This window comes from Podarcis tiliguerta, assembly GCF_965153285.1.
Source record: "Podarcis tiliguerta genome assembly, chromosome: 2".
Taxonomy (NCBI): domain Eukaryota; kingdom Metazoa; phylum Chordata; class Lepidosauria; order Squamata; family Lacertidae; genus Podarcis; species Podarcis tiliguerta.
Genome location: NC_139535.1, coordinates 32682406 through 32696992, shown reverse-complemented (window position 1 = coordinate 32696992; position 14587 = coordinate 32682406). Strand labels below are relative to the sequence as shown.

Here is a 14587-nt window from a genome sequence, read left to right as displayed (position 1 = left end):
ACTGTAGAAATTGCCTTGAAATAAATACCCTCTTAGTTTCTAAACTGCATTTTAACAATTATAGATTTTATTATATTAGCAAGCAATTTGTAAAGATTGCATTTTAGGTGGAGAATAATCCCAAAACAAATATAATCTTTTATATATATATATATATATATATATGCAGGTTTTGGTGTCCTCGGGTGTCTTCCCGTGTAAAAGTTGGGGTGTCTAGGCGACGTTTCGACGAGGTCTCACTCGTCATCTTCAGGCTGGTGCTTTCGGCTTCTTGTTACTGGAACAGAGCAGGATCTCAGTGTTTGAGTTCCTATAAATACTGTTGAGGAGGTGTGGTGTATAGCCTCCAATGTTCTGGGCAGAGAGGAGGTTCCCAGGCTAGTGTGCCTTTTCTTCTTTTGTTCCTTAATTACTTGAGGGATATCTTGAGTGATTTCTTGAGTGATTTCCTGAATCCCACTTAGGTGGGTCATTAGGTGTGGATTAGTTGCTAAAGCCTTCGTGTCTTGAACTCTTGAACTTTGTGAAGAGTTTTTCTGAGAAGATGGCTGTACTGCACTTGGTTGTGCTCTGGCTTGGCTTCGTGTATAGGGGCGAGCTGTGGTTTTGTGGCCTGTGCCAGCCAGATCTGTGTAGGGATTGCAGGGGGGTGCAGCATCCGGAGGTGCCACCCTGGTTTGGCTACTGGATGGTGTCTGTAATTTATCTGTGGAGAGGGTCTGGGTTTGGGTCTGGTGTGGTTGATTGGTGATGGCGTTCTGTGTGCCTCTGGATCTGGTGTCAGATTTTGTGGGGAGGGCTAATTTCCAGATGTCTGGCAAGCGGGATGTGTCGTCACGCTTGTTCATGTTGTGAGGGTGTTTCTCTATCTCGATGGCTTCCATGATTATTCTCTTGTGGTGATGTTCCATGTTAAAGAGCAATTTGGAATCTGCAAAATTAATTTCGTGTCCTGTTTCTTTCATGTGTTGGAAAAGAGAGGAAGTTTTTTCTTCTTTTTTGACGGCATTCTTGTGTTCTGCGATACGTGCATTTATTCGTCTGTTTGTTTGTCCAATGTACGTGGCTGGGCAGACTTTGCAGGGTATTTCATAGACCCCTTGGTTTTCCAACTGAATTTTATCCTTGGGGTTTCTGAGGATATTGGCTATTTTTTGGTTGGTGCAAAAGGCTGTTTTGATATTGTGTTTATGGAGGATTTTGCTAATTTTATCTGTAGTGCCCTTGATATAAGGAAGGAGGGCTATGCCATTGTTTTCTTCTGTGTCTTGGAAAAAAACACACACCAACCGCTACTTACATGCACAATCACACCACCACCCTGCACAAATAAACTCCGTAGCCAAGACTCTCATCTCCAGAACCAAACGCCTGGCTGACGAAGACCACTTGACAACTGAGTTACAGAATCTCTCAAATGTGTTAATTACCAATGGATACCAGCAAAACAGGGTTACGAAGCTAATCCAAAAAGAAACACCCCCCAAAAACCAAGACACAGAAGAAAACAATGGCATAGCCCTCCTTCCTTATATCAAGGGCACTACAGATAAAATTAGCAAAATCCTCCATAAACACAATATCAAAACAGCCTTTTGCACCAACCAAAAAATAGCCAATATCCTCAGAAACCCCAAGGATAAAATTCAGTTGGAAAACCAAGGGGTCTATGAAATACCCTGCAAAGTCTGCCCAGCCACGTACATTGGACAAACAAACAGACGAATAAATGCACGTATCGCAGAACACAAGAATGCCGTCAAAAAAGAAGAAAAAACTTCCTCTCTTTTCCAACACATGAAAGAAACAGGACACGAAATTAATTTTGCAGATTCCAAATTGCTCTTTAACATGGAACATCACCACAAGAGAATAATCATGGAAGCCATCGAGATAGAGAAACACCCTCACAACATGAACAAGCGTGACGACACATCCCGCTTGCCAGACATCTGGAAATTAGCCCTCCCCACAAAATCTGACACCAGATCCAGAGGCACACAGAACGCCATCACCAATCAACCACACCAGACCCAAACCCAGACCCTCTCCACAGATAAATTACAGACACCATCCAGTAGCCAAACCAGGGTGGCACCTCCGGATGCTGCACCCCCCTGCAATCCCTACACAGATCTGGCTGGCACAGGCCACAAAACCACAGCTCGCCCCTATACACGAAGCCAAGCCAGAGCACAACCAAGTGCAGTACAGCCATCTTCTCAGAAAAACTCTTCACAAAGTTCAAGAGTTCAAGACACGAAGGCTTTAGCAACTAATCCACACCTAATGACCCACCTAAGTGGGATTCAGGAAATCACTCAAGAAATCACTCAAGATATCCCTCAAGTAATTAAGGAACAAAAGAAGAAAAGGCACACTAGCCTGGGAACCTCCTCTCTGCCCAGAACATTGGAGGCTATACACCACACCTCCTCAACAATATTTATAGGAACTCAAACACTGAGATCCTGCTCTGTTCCAGTAACAAGAAGCCGAAAGCACCAGCCTGAAGATGACGAGTGAGACCTCGTCGAAACGTCGCCTAGACACCCCAACTTTTACACGGGAAGACACCCGAGGACACCAAAACCTGCATTCCTGTACCCGTGAAAATCTACGAAAGCATATATATATATATATATATATATATATATATATATGACTACAAATGTTTGGCTCTAAGTGGATCTCACTGATACATGTGAAAATCACTGAGAGTGCTCATGTTCTCTTATAGAAAATTTTTATTCTGCTGCTGAGAAATTTTCACAGAAACATGTTAAGGCAATGAATCAATTATGTGGTTGTTGGCCAGATTGTTGAAGTAGGTAACAAAATGTTTTGGGGCAGAGTGTTTCTTGAAATGCCATCCCTTGACCTCAGATAGTCTTGGCTGGTCTCCCCCTTACTATCTATCTATCTTTCTATGTATTTTTATACTATTATTATTATACCTATATACTACTGTATCATAAGAATATATTACAGCTGTTTACAGTAGAAAAACATAAAACCAAATAACAACATAATAAAAAGGTAACAAATTAAAACAAAAAAAAACATTTAAAAAGATAGACCATTTTATTTATTAAAAAAAATTTATAGCATTCGCCTACAATTCCATGTTTCTATGATCTCCCCCATGATGAATATTAATGTTATTTCAAAGCAGTAATATTCCCCATGTCTAATTTCTCACCAGCCACCAGTATCTTGAGTTTTCGAAGTTGACTTTTAAAAATTTGTTTCTTGCAGTTTATCTCTTGGTGGGCCTATGGCTGCATACGTGAATCCTCATGGGTTTGTGCACGAGACGCTTACTGTGTACAAAGCTTGCAACTTGAATCTGACTGGCAGGTCTTCCACAGAGCACAGCTGGTTTCCTGGGTAATAAAATGCCTCTCATTAACGCTAGTAGGTTTGGGGATTAATATGCCATTTGAATGCTTTTGCTTTTTACTGTATTGGTGTATACTTCATACATAGTGTATACCCCAAGAACTAGTAAAATAAGAGCATCTGGGAGGTGCCAAAAAAACCCAAGCCCCCAGAATATTGAGCGTTGGGCATATGGGAGGGACAGACTGGCAAGACACCTTATTCAGATGTGCAATATATTTATTCCTTATGCATCACAAAGTTCCTTGTGGCTCAAGCATTTCTTTTAATTTGTACTCACCATTCCTGCGTGCAGATAATGATTTTTTGACAACTTCAGGGCATAGAAAACAGATATTCCTGCTGCTGTTCCGGTTCCAAATGCAAACTGGATTATTGCTTATTTGGAAACACTCTCATAAGCATTACCTGTCAGGGAAAGGTTTCTAGCCTAAACATCTGAATACAGTGGTACCTCAGGTTACATACACTTCAGGTTACATACGCTTCAGGTTACACACTCCGCTAACCCAGAAATAGTGCTTCAGGTTAAGAACTTTGCTTCAGGATGAGAACAGAAATTGTGCTCGGGCAGCGCAGCAGCAGCAGGAGGCCCCATTAGCTAAAGTGGTGTTTCAGGTTAAGAACAGTTTCAGATTAAAAACGGACCTCCGGAACGAATAAGTACTTAACCCGAGGTACCACTGTAACCTCTAAGCAAATCTGTTAACTCTTATTCTGGAAGCCACCACTATAATTTTAGTTCATGCCCTTAAATTGGTTGGATTCTGCCTGGGAAACTTGCAAATGATTCCTCTTGCTGAAGTACTATACAGTCGTACCTTGGTTTTCGAACAGCTTACTTTTTGAAAGTTTCTGCTTCCGAATGCTGCAAACCCGGAAGTGACTGTACCGGTTTGCAAACTTATTTTTGGAAGCCAAATGTCTGGCGGGGCTTCCGCATCTTCCGATTAGCTGCAGGCCTCATTCAGAAGCCGCGCTTTGGTTTTCGAACGTTTTGGAAGTCGGACAGACTTCCAGAACGAATTCCGTTCGACTTCCAAGGTACGACTGTGGTGGCTTTGCTACTCTGAGCTCCAAGTGACAGTAAGGGCTATTGCAAGGAGTGATTTATGAGATATATCCTGCTCAAAAAGGCTAATATGATGCTGTCCACTCCTAGGTATGCATGGACTATAGCAGAGTGCAGAATCTGCGGAAGCCACATAGGCTGGAAGTTTACTTCAACAAAGAAGGATATGTCACCTCAAAAGTTCTGGGGGTTGACCCGTTCTGCCCTGCTGCCAAGGATTCCAGAAACAGAGGATGAATCCGGTAAAAGATCACTGTTGCTTTGCCTGTGATAACCTTACCTTGGATGAATTAGCAGTCAGTGTCTTCTTTAAAAAAAAAAAATCTGCAAAGTGCTGCATCTTATGTCTGATTATCTAAAAGGATCTGTTCACCTGAGCTTTGTGCAGATAAAAGTACTGTTGCTTCCAAAGGCCCTGGTTTAGACTTCTGAAGGAAGAAGTACCAAACGTGCGACGAAGATGAGAAAAAAAGCAGTCCCCCCCCCAATTCTTTCATAAACACTGAAACAGACAGCTCAGACTTAGATTTGCCCTTTAATAATACAAGAAGACTCATACTATCAGTGGGAAGATAAAACTGTGGAGGAGGAATGAAGACTGAGTGTAACTCAACTTGTGGATAATGAACAGGTATAAGGTATCGCCCACTGTTATATTTCCCTGTAGAATGTTGTGAATTTATAAGAAGCCCTGTTTTTTTTAACAGTGTGGAATAAACTTACAGGTATTCGTGTTTGCTTGAATAAGCCTTAAAAGAGGACAAGGCCTAAACCTCCTATAGGGGTTCATGTGATGACAGTAGGTCCCTCGTCACAAAGTGGTTGCTGGCAGGAGCCTGCTGCTAAAAGGACTATTATATGCAATTCCTTTGTTAAAAAAAAAAATCCCTATAGAATTGTTTTGTTGTATCACCTTTAGTTGATTTTGCTCCATTTGGCATGTTCTGGCTGATTATTTTTTTTAACGAAAACATAAGTTATTCATGAAAATGTTTAGGACTGCGATAAAGTGTAATTTTCTTCGTTAATATCTTCCGTCTACCATATTGTGATTGTGTACATTTTTTACATGTCTATGATTCTGTGGGGTCCTTGGCAGTGCGGTTGCTCATAAGCCTTTTCTTTTGGCATTGGTAAGTCGCAGCTGCCTGTCAAAAGTTTGAAAGGGTGTAATTCAATTATAACCTGCTCTTTAGAACAGGAACTAATGCTTCCCATTTGAGCAAGTTGGTTTTTAGGAGACATGTATGGGTTATTCAAATGGGGGCTAAAAACAGCAAAAAGGTGTCTGTGTGTGTTTTTGCCTTGTTTTCCTAGAATGCACTTTGGCAAACAAAGTCTGCAGACGGCAGACTGATTTTACATATATTGGTATTCCCCACCCCTGCCCCGAGTCCATTTTTGTCACTGCACTTCTTCGGAATATATTGTTAGAGATCTCGTTAAGGGTGGCTAGGTATCTTGTTGAAGTAACAGCATTGCTGATTTTATAAGAACCAATGTATTTATCTGTGGAGGGAGATAACGGCTTTAAAAAAAGCAAGCCCCCAAGTTTAGTGATCCTGCCATGGCTTCCGTCACTCCGCTGCTGAAAGCTTATTTTGCTGGCAATAAACGGCATTAGACACAGAAAGGGTGTTAGGAACTCAGTGTGCTTGATAGATAGGAACAAGCAACTCTTGTAATTCAGGGTTGCTTCCTTGAAGTCTTCTACCTCTGTAGTACTATGTTGTTTTTTTATTTCTCATTCTGGTCACAACTGAACGATCACCTTTATTTCGTGCTGCAGCACTGTCTCTCTGCTGAGCTGTGAAAAGCAATAGTAGCTAAAACCTCATTTTGGACAGAGTGAGATGTAGGTCGTTGTATTAAGAGAGAGCATTTTAGCTTTTTATTTTCTCCAAAAGGAGCTTGTATAGGATTGCAATATTAAAACATTAATGTGAAAGCACAGGATTGTGATGACTGGCCTGTACTAAAACGAGTCAGGATACTAGAGAGCTTTCTCCTAAGTGGGAAAAATGTTGGAGCCTCTGTTTTTTGTTTTTAAAGAGGCTGGAGTTTTCATCGCCATCAGTGGGATTTGCGGGTGGCAAGAATTTTGAAGGGGGGGGAAGCCTCTGTTTTGAATGGTGGTGGGACATGACCATTTTCGAAGCTGGCATGTGGGTAAGGGGTGTGTATGTGTGGATTTTGAACCTTTGCTAACAATAGTGTAATGCTAATATGACTTCTACATGTTAAAATCTCATTCTTCCATCTCTTATGTGATGAATGCTCACTGTAGCCAGTGCCCCATTGCAAGACCTCTCTTTACGTGCTGCTACCATCTCTTCACCTCCTAAGCATGATGAGATCAAGAGCAGGTCTGAGGTTCCAACACTTCTCTTACCCACCATTGTAGGAGGGGAGAATGTCTTCTTCTTCTTCTTCTTCTTCTTCTTCTTCTTCTTCTTCTTCTGCCTCTTCCTCCTCCTCCTCCTCCTCGAACAGATCACTTTTACTACCTCTTCCCCACCATCACCCCAACCATATTATAGAACAAACCTTTCTATCTTACACAGTGTCATAGGATCAGGGAGGTCCCACGTTTTCAGTGAACCAATACGTTTGTTAAATTGCACAGATCCTGTACATGCAGATGACACTAGCCAGCACCTGCTCCTGATCTTGCTGTACATAGAGGTGAGGCAGCAGAAGCACTGCCCACATCTTTTATTAATATCAACTATGTTTGTGTGCAAGCCAGCTTCCAATAAACAGAGGTTGTGTAACAGCAGTGTTTGATGAACTGATGTCAATATATTTTACTGGCTTTTGTTATGCAGTTGCCGCAGAAGAAGACAGAGTAGTTACACAAGACGTCAGCAAGCTTAAAATTTGCCTATTTGGTGGAAATGTGTGTAAACACGGGGGGGGGGGGGGAGTTGATTTTTTTAAAAAAGGGGAAAGCATCATAGTGAGCTCAATGAGAAATAAATACTCCACTAATTTCATTTAATGTTGACTTGTTTCTGCCTTCTGCCCCAATCTGTGTAATGGGCTTGATATTATCAAGCTCATAACATTTTCTAGCTTATAAACTAGTGTGATTTCAAGTAACTGCTAAAACCGTATATTCTGGTGTTGTGCAACTGGATGTTGTACCCTCAATGAAAAATTCTTTATGTAGATTATATGCTTTCTGGTTCCAGTATAAAACCAATAATGCTTCTCTGTGTTGGCTTGGTTTTTCCTGTGCTCGTATATTGTGGGTTTTATGTCAAACAACTGGAGAAAATGAAAACTCTCAGGGAGTTAAAGTCTATTATATCTTCATGTTGAAACAGATTATAAAAATGTCAGAATCGGTATTTCCATCTGAGCACTAAATATTAGATAATTGCATTTATCAAAAACATCCCTGCTGTGCAAACCTATACATGTCTACTCAGAAATAAGCCCCGCTGAATTCAGTGGGACTTTATTCCCAGATACGTGTGTGTTAAATTGCAGCCTTAGGCATTACACATTGAAATTAGCATGTCATAAGTTAGATCCATCAATTTTAGTGCATCTACTCTGACTGAAATTTCGTTGAATTAACACCCTTACTGTTTAAAAGGTTTTTCTAAAATCAATATAGATCTTATTACAGATCTCACATCTTTATTTTCACACACAAATAGCTATACAAAACATTTTTTTCTTGTTACCGTTTATGTGGAAGTGCATTTCAATTTTCATGCGAAGCCTTTTTAGTAGTGCTGTTTCTATTCAGAGAACAATTCTTCGTCCATCCGGTGGTGGTTTTTGCCTGACTGTTGTTAAAACTGCTCTATGAAAGCTGCAGTAAGGAAAGCATGCTGTGCTTGTAGCTGCTCCTTTGTTTGCCTTTGGGAAGAATAAACTAGCAGCTAGCCTTGAGAGGTAGAAAAGGAGAATCCCCAGTACAGTCAATGACCCATTTGCACTGGGGTTAGGTTCCTGGCCCGGGTGTCACCAGAGTACACATAAGCCCTCTCCCTACGCCCCCCCCCCCCAATTCTGTGCATGTGTACACAGTCATGTGTCAGTTGGATGTGCAGAAATGGGTCATTGCCTGCTCCCAGAACCTGTGCTGAGCGGGTCTTGCCCCCCAAGCAATGCGGAGAGCTTAAAAGCTTGTCTTGCGCCAGGTCCGTTGGGTTACCCATCGTGAAAAGAGCTTTTAAGTTCTCTGCCTTGCTTGGATTTAACTACCGTATTTTTCGCTCTATAAGATGCACCAGACCACAAGACGCACCTAGTTTTTGGAGGAGGAAAACAAGGGGAAAAAATATTCTGAATCTCAGAAGCCAGAACAGCAAGAGGGATCGCTACGCAGTGAAAGCAGCAATCCCTCTTGCTGTTCTGGCTTCTGCGATAGCTGCGCAGCCTGCATTCGCTCCATAAGACGCACACACATTTCCCCTTACTTTTTAGGAGGGAAAAAGTGAGTCTTATAGAGCAAAAAATACGGTAATTTCTGCCGGCCTGCCTTCAACCACATATAGTTGAAATCGCACAATGTGTGTTTGATGTGATCATACTGCAGTTAAGCAGAGAAGACACACAAATATCTGATTTCCTTAAAATAAATAAATCAGAAATTAAGCAAATTTCTGCAACGTCCTTGATTAGGCTTGCTTGACAGCTGTTTCTTGGAAGTCCAAACTTGACCAGTTCTCCTACCGTCTGAGCACCACATTGCTGACATTCTTGGACTGTAAAGCATTTAAATCTAAAGTTTACCTGCCACTTTGTGTTTCTATTGTAATTTTTTAAAATTTTATTTCCAATACTTTATAATACGCTTTTTGAATTTCATTTTTTGTTTTGAAAGCACTCACTATTTCTTATTTTTCAAGGTCCTCCATAGATTTCAGCTTCTTCAAAAGGAATGTATTTCTTACTTTAAATTCTGTGGCTGAGTTTGAAATAAGGACTTCAGAAAAAGGAGAAATCATACGTGAATTAACAACATAATCCTTAGGTTTTCTTTTTTTAAATGTTTGGAATGTCTGGGTTTTTTATGCATGTCGCAAAACATTTTTTAAATAGCTATTTGGAAGTTACAAAATAAATTTATTCAAAACATTTTCTCAACTTTGAAGATTTTGTTTTGATCAGTAGTGTACATTTGTTAAATTAAGAATTTCACATTAAAGACAAATTGCTTTGAAGACCGGCGAACGTAATTTCTTCATTCCAAGAAAAATTTATTGTGTTGTGCTAAAGATTCTTCGTAAGATCTTGAGCTGTTAAGACTTTCAAATTGTATGTTAAAATAATGCTACATGGCCTATTGTATACTCCTAATCCACAACTTTTGACTAAACTGCGGGAGGCAGTGGAAGACAGAAATGCCTGGCGTGCTCTGGTCCATGGGGTCACGAAGAGTCGGACACGACTAAACGACAACAAAAATCCACAACTATTTATTTAGTGCTTGATGAATAGCAGTCTTTATTTCACTGGGATCATTGCAGTGCTGCTTCTTGAGACTCACTAAAAGGGAATGAAAATGACACTGTAAAGTTGCAGTAACTGAACTGTCGTCTAAAGTCTCGCTCAAAGAACATTGTTCTGGCTGGTCAACAGGCGACTTGAAAATGAGCCGGTATTATGTGCGTACGTGACTGGGGTGTTAATGTTGCCAGTAACTGAAGATGATGAATCTAAGATTCAGTCTATAGGATCCAGAATTAGCCAAATGGAAAGTTAGTTCAGGTAAAATTAGAGGGTTGTTTTTTTAAAAAAATGCAGCTGAGCAAAGTTGTTCAGACCAGTGAAGAAGTGAGCTTTTAGCACTTAGGTGCTAGCTTTTTTTATTGCCCCTTGACACCCTTTGTTTTCTGGTTCATCCTTTTCTATGGCCTCGCTGCTCTCACTAAAATTTAGTTCTGAATTGAACAGCAGGTCAGGAAGCAGACACCTGCAGAAATAGTTTTTGATTTTTTAAAAAGAGATTGGTGTATTATTAGGTGATAGTAGGGAGACACGCATGCAGGTTTCTCGGAAGTACTAGCTGAATGGAGTAACAAATTGTGCATCATCTTCACACGGGTGCATTCTCTTTTGGCCTTCCTTGACTTCTAGAAGTGCTAGTGGACAGGAAAAATCATCAGCCTGCAAATCAAACAGCAGCCTGCAAAAATCATCAATGGACTGGGCTTGTGTATGTTCATCAGCAAGAATGTGTGTAGAAATTAGTCAATGGTTGATTGAAATTAACCTCTTGCGCAGATTCTTCGCTCTATAAGTGGTAAAGGATGAAAAGTATAAATGCAGAGCCATGTTCATTGTGGAAATCTAAAAACTCTGAGAAAGGTCTATAAACCTCATTAATGCAGCCTTAGAGCAGGAATAATCTCATACTAGATTTATTTTCTATGCAACACAGAGCTACCACTTGTTTTCCTCCTTGATAGCGGCACCAGCATATTCGCTGTCAGAAGTTCAGGTTTGGAGTTAATCTGTAAGGAAAATTGCTCCCTTGCAGTTTCCTATGCAGATTTAATCTGCTGCCTGAATTACTTTGTAATGAAATTTATGTATACCCCTTCCCTTCCCTGGCCCCTCTGATAATTACATTTACAAACCATTGTAAGATACTTGTAGCAGAAACCAGTCTGTTCCATTGACTTTCAAAGTTTAATGTTTTGCTGAGCCTCTCAAGCAAATTGCATCTTGCCCCTTAATATGTACATACCCTAATTAATATTGTATTAATAGTGTAACAGTGTTTCCCTCACAAACATGCACAGGTAAGTTTGCACGGAACAGAATCTTGCTGGTGATAACTACAGCTGGTTTGCGCTTCAACCAAAAAACCAAGTAAGTGGATCATTTATTTTTATATGGGAATGTAGGTCATTTTAAGGCATTTTGAATCATGGGTTGCCTTGCAGTTTATGCAGGGTTCCTGACAGACCATGCTTACTGCAGACTACAGTACAGTGGTGCCCCGCAAGACGAATGCCTCGGAAGACAAAAAACCCGCTAGACGAAAGGGTTTTTCATTTTCTGAGGTGCTTCGTAAGACGGATTTTCCAAAGGGCTTGCTTCGCTAGACGAAACAGCCCTGCCTCTCCTGTCATGGCGACGGTCACACGCTCGCTTCCCCGCTCCTCCGGCTCCCTCCCACCTTCCTGCTGACGGCTCCCCCGGCTCCCTCCCACCTTCCGGCTGATGGCTGACCTTCCGGCTGCCTCGCGCGCTCCCCTCGGGAGCCGTTGCCGCCAGCGCTGCAGCCGGAGTCGCGCTCCTGAGCCCCGCGGGGACCAGGGTGTTGCCTGCGTGCACCTGGACATGCGCGCGTTCTTGGAAAGCGCACGCCTGCGTCTGCAAGGGAGAGAAAGGATCCCGGAGCTGAGATCTTGCACCCACCCTTGCAGGGTGAGGTTGTTGGGGCAGGCGAGGAGGAGGAGGAGGGCTCCTCTAGTCTAAGCGAGGTGGGTTCTTCCCAGCCCATGTGGTTCTCATTACAGTCGGCAGCCAAGGAACTCCGAGCTGGAGAGACCAAACCAGAGAGAGCGAGAGAGGATTCTGCAGGAGGGGAAGAGGGGAGCGAGAGGGCAGCAGCTGCGTCGTGCGGTGTCCACAAGGCGCGGTGAGTCCAAGGACCGGCTGCGGCAGCTGCCCTGCTTCTCCCCACCCCTCTCCGCCGTGGTGCTTCGCAAGACGAAAAAACTCGCTCTACGAAAAAACTCGCGGAACGAATTAATTTCGTCTTGCGAGGCACCACTGTATTTAAGCCAGAGGCCACTGACCTTTCTGGGCTCATGGGAACTTTTGCAAACTAGAATTGTCATGGGGATCATACAACACTCCTCTGCCAGCAATTAGGCTTACAAAAAGTGTTTTTGCTTCATTTCAAGCCTAATTGGTATGTGTGTATGATTTGCCTCCCTAGTTGTATTCTCCACAACACTCCCCACCCTGCAACAATGAAGAGGGTGGGTTTTTCTGGTGGAATTGGGGGTGGGGAGAGACATCTTCTATTGGAACCAATAGTAGGCTTTTTTAAAACAAACAAACCCACCCCTAATTGAGGCAGGAGAGGGGTAATGGGGGGGCACAGGAGTTATAGTAGGGAGAGCCCCCCCCCCCAACTGCCACTCACCCACAGCAATTAGGCTCAAAAGAACCCTAATTGTGTATCTCGGTGGGATATTTTTAGAGAGGGCGGTTAACCTCACCTCCCCAATTTGTAGTTCAAAAGCCTTCTATTGGCTACAATAGGGCTGCCTTTTCATGCCTAATTTCAGCAGAAGTAGAGTTAATACAGAAGTTTGAGGACAAGGTAGCACAAGTTAGGCTTTTTAAATACAGGTCTCTAAACTTCATACTTAAGGGGGCTTGAGGAATGGACAGGTTTGGGAAAGAATGTCAATGTTTTGAGGGTTCTGGTTTGCTGCGCCTCTTAATTACGTTTGGCTTACATGAATGCCTCCCATTCCCATGAAATGATATGTTCACAATACATACCACAATACCGTATTTTTCGCTCTGTAAGAGGCACTTTTTTCCTCCTAAAAAAGGAAGGGGAAATGTGTGTGCGTCTTATGGAGCGATTGCACAGCTATCCCAGAAAGCCAGAACCGATCCCTCTTGCTCTTCTGGCTTCAGGCATAGCCACGCAAAGCCTCTTGAGCGCAGCAGGAGCGCTCCTCCCTCTTCACTTAAGAAGCTTTGCATTGCTTTCTTGTTTTCCTCCTCTAAAAACTAGGTGCGTCTTAAGAGCGAAATACGGTATGTATGAAGAATACTGGGACCCATGTGCTCTGCAACTTTATCTTAATTTACTGTAAGGATTGATGCGTTTTTTCCCAATTCATCTTGCTAAATAAAGGCTTTGGGACATGTGTGATCATGAAACTACTGCCCTGTGACAATTAGGTTTCCAAAAGTAAATGGGAGTAGGAAACATTAAAGTCTACAGACACAGAAGCCACACTGAGTGAAATCACTTCTATCATATAAGGGAAGCACTGAGCCAGAAATGATGTACATAGGAAAAGAAAGGAACTGCTTTGAGCAGCCTCCTTAGTTCCCTTAAACCGGGGAGTCTTGAACACTCTGCATGTCAGTAGATTGAGAAACAGCCCAGAAGAATTAACAAGGCTTTCTATAATACAAGACGTCAGACCTCCCTACGATCTTGAAGCTTGTTAAAAGTCAAAGAATCATTTTAAAGGTTGACAGATGAAGGATTGGTGGCCAGGATTAAGCTTATACTACACCTATTAGCATTATTGCCATCAAATAAATAATACAATTTTTGACACTACCAGATCTTGGGACTCGTGTAGTAAAACTGTCTTCAGCAGCAGCAGTCAATATTTCCCTCCACAAAAGTCATTTAATGTGTAAATACAGTCTTCTTTGGCAATCACTCAGAGCTGAGTAAGATTGTCTTCCATGAATATGGTGTTAACGGTGTGTCCGTAATTAACTGGAAGCCAATTCTGGATCCAGTGTATTTTGTTTGCAGCTATAAAGGTTCCTATGTACTGCCACCTAGTGGACAAATACTGCTGTCGTACCATTACCCAAACTTGCACTAAACAGAAAATTTGCAAACTGTTTCAGACTTTTGCAGCATATGCACGTAGGAGAACAAAGCACAACTTAACACCACAAGGGCATTCTTAAATAGTTCAGTAAAAATACAAAATACATTTCTTACTCGGAAAATATAACCACACATTAGTAGACGAACACAGCTGCTTGTGAAATGTTTTGCACTTTAATTGTAATAAAAAAAAAAAATCCATCAAAAAGAACAATCCCGATGATTCCAACAGTGCTTGAAACCCAAGTGAGTATGAACAATGGAATATTTACATGCAGACTTTGATACAATTTTATGTACTCAATTTACTTGACATTTTAAATCATTATTTTTACACCTTTTTTACATGGCTTAAGAGTTCTTCCTTTCCCATCTGGTATCCACTCTTTTTCCACGTGTCCCGCAGCTGCTGCAAGAGTATCCCGATTTCTTTCCCAGATGAAAACCCCATTTTTCTTATGTCGTGGCCACTTACAGGAAAAGAAGGGACAGACCACTGTTGCATTTCCTTCAGAAGAAGTCCTTCTCCTTGGTAC

At 41.8% G+C, this 14587-nt stretch overlaps 1 protein-coding gene across 3 annotated transcripts in view; it reads left to right on the top strand.

Annotated features, from left to right (window-relative positions):
- Positions 1 to 7690, top strand: part of CRBN (cereblon) — a 29307-nt gene extending 21617 nt beyond the window's left edge. For all 3 annotated transcript variants that reach the window (XM_083426250.1, XM_083426251.1, XM_083426252.1), the window contains exons 10-11: positions 3259 to 3390; positions 4565 to 7690. In XM_083426250.1, coding sequence (XP_083282376.1) covers positions 3259 to 3390; positions 4565 to 4745 — 313 coding nt within the window. In that variant the 3' untranslated portion in view covers positions 4746 to 7690. The remainder of the gene's footprint in view (positions 1 to 3258; positions 3391 to 4564) is intronic.
- The last annotated feature ends 6897 nt before the right edge of the window (positions 7691 to 14587 follow it).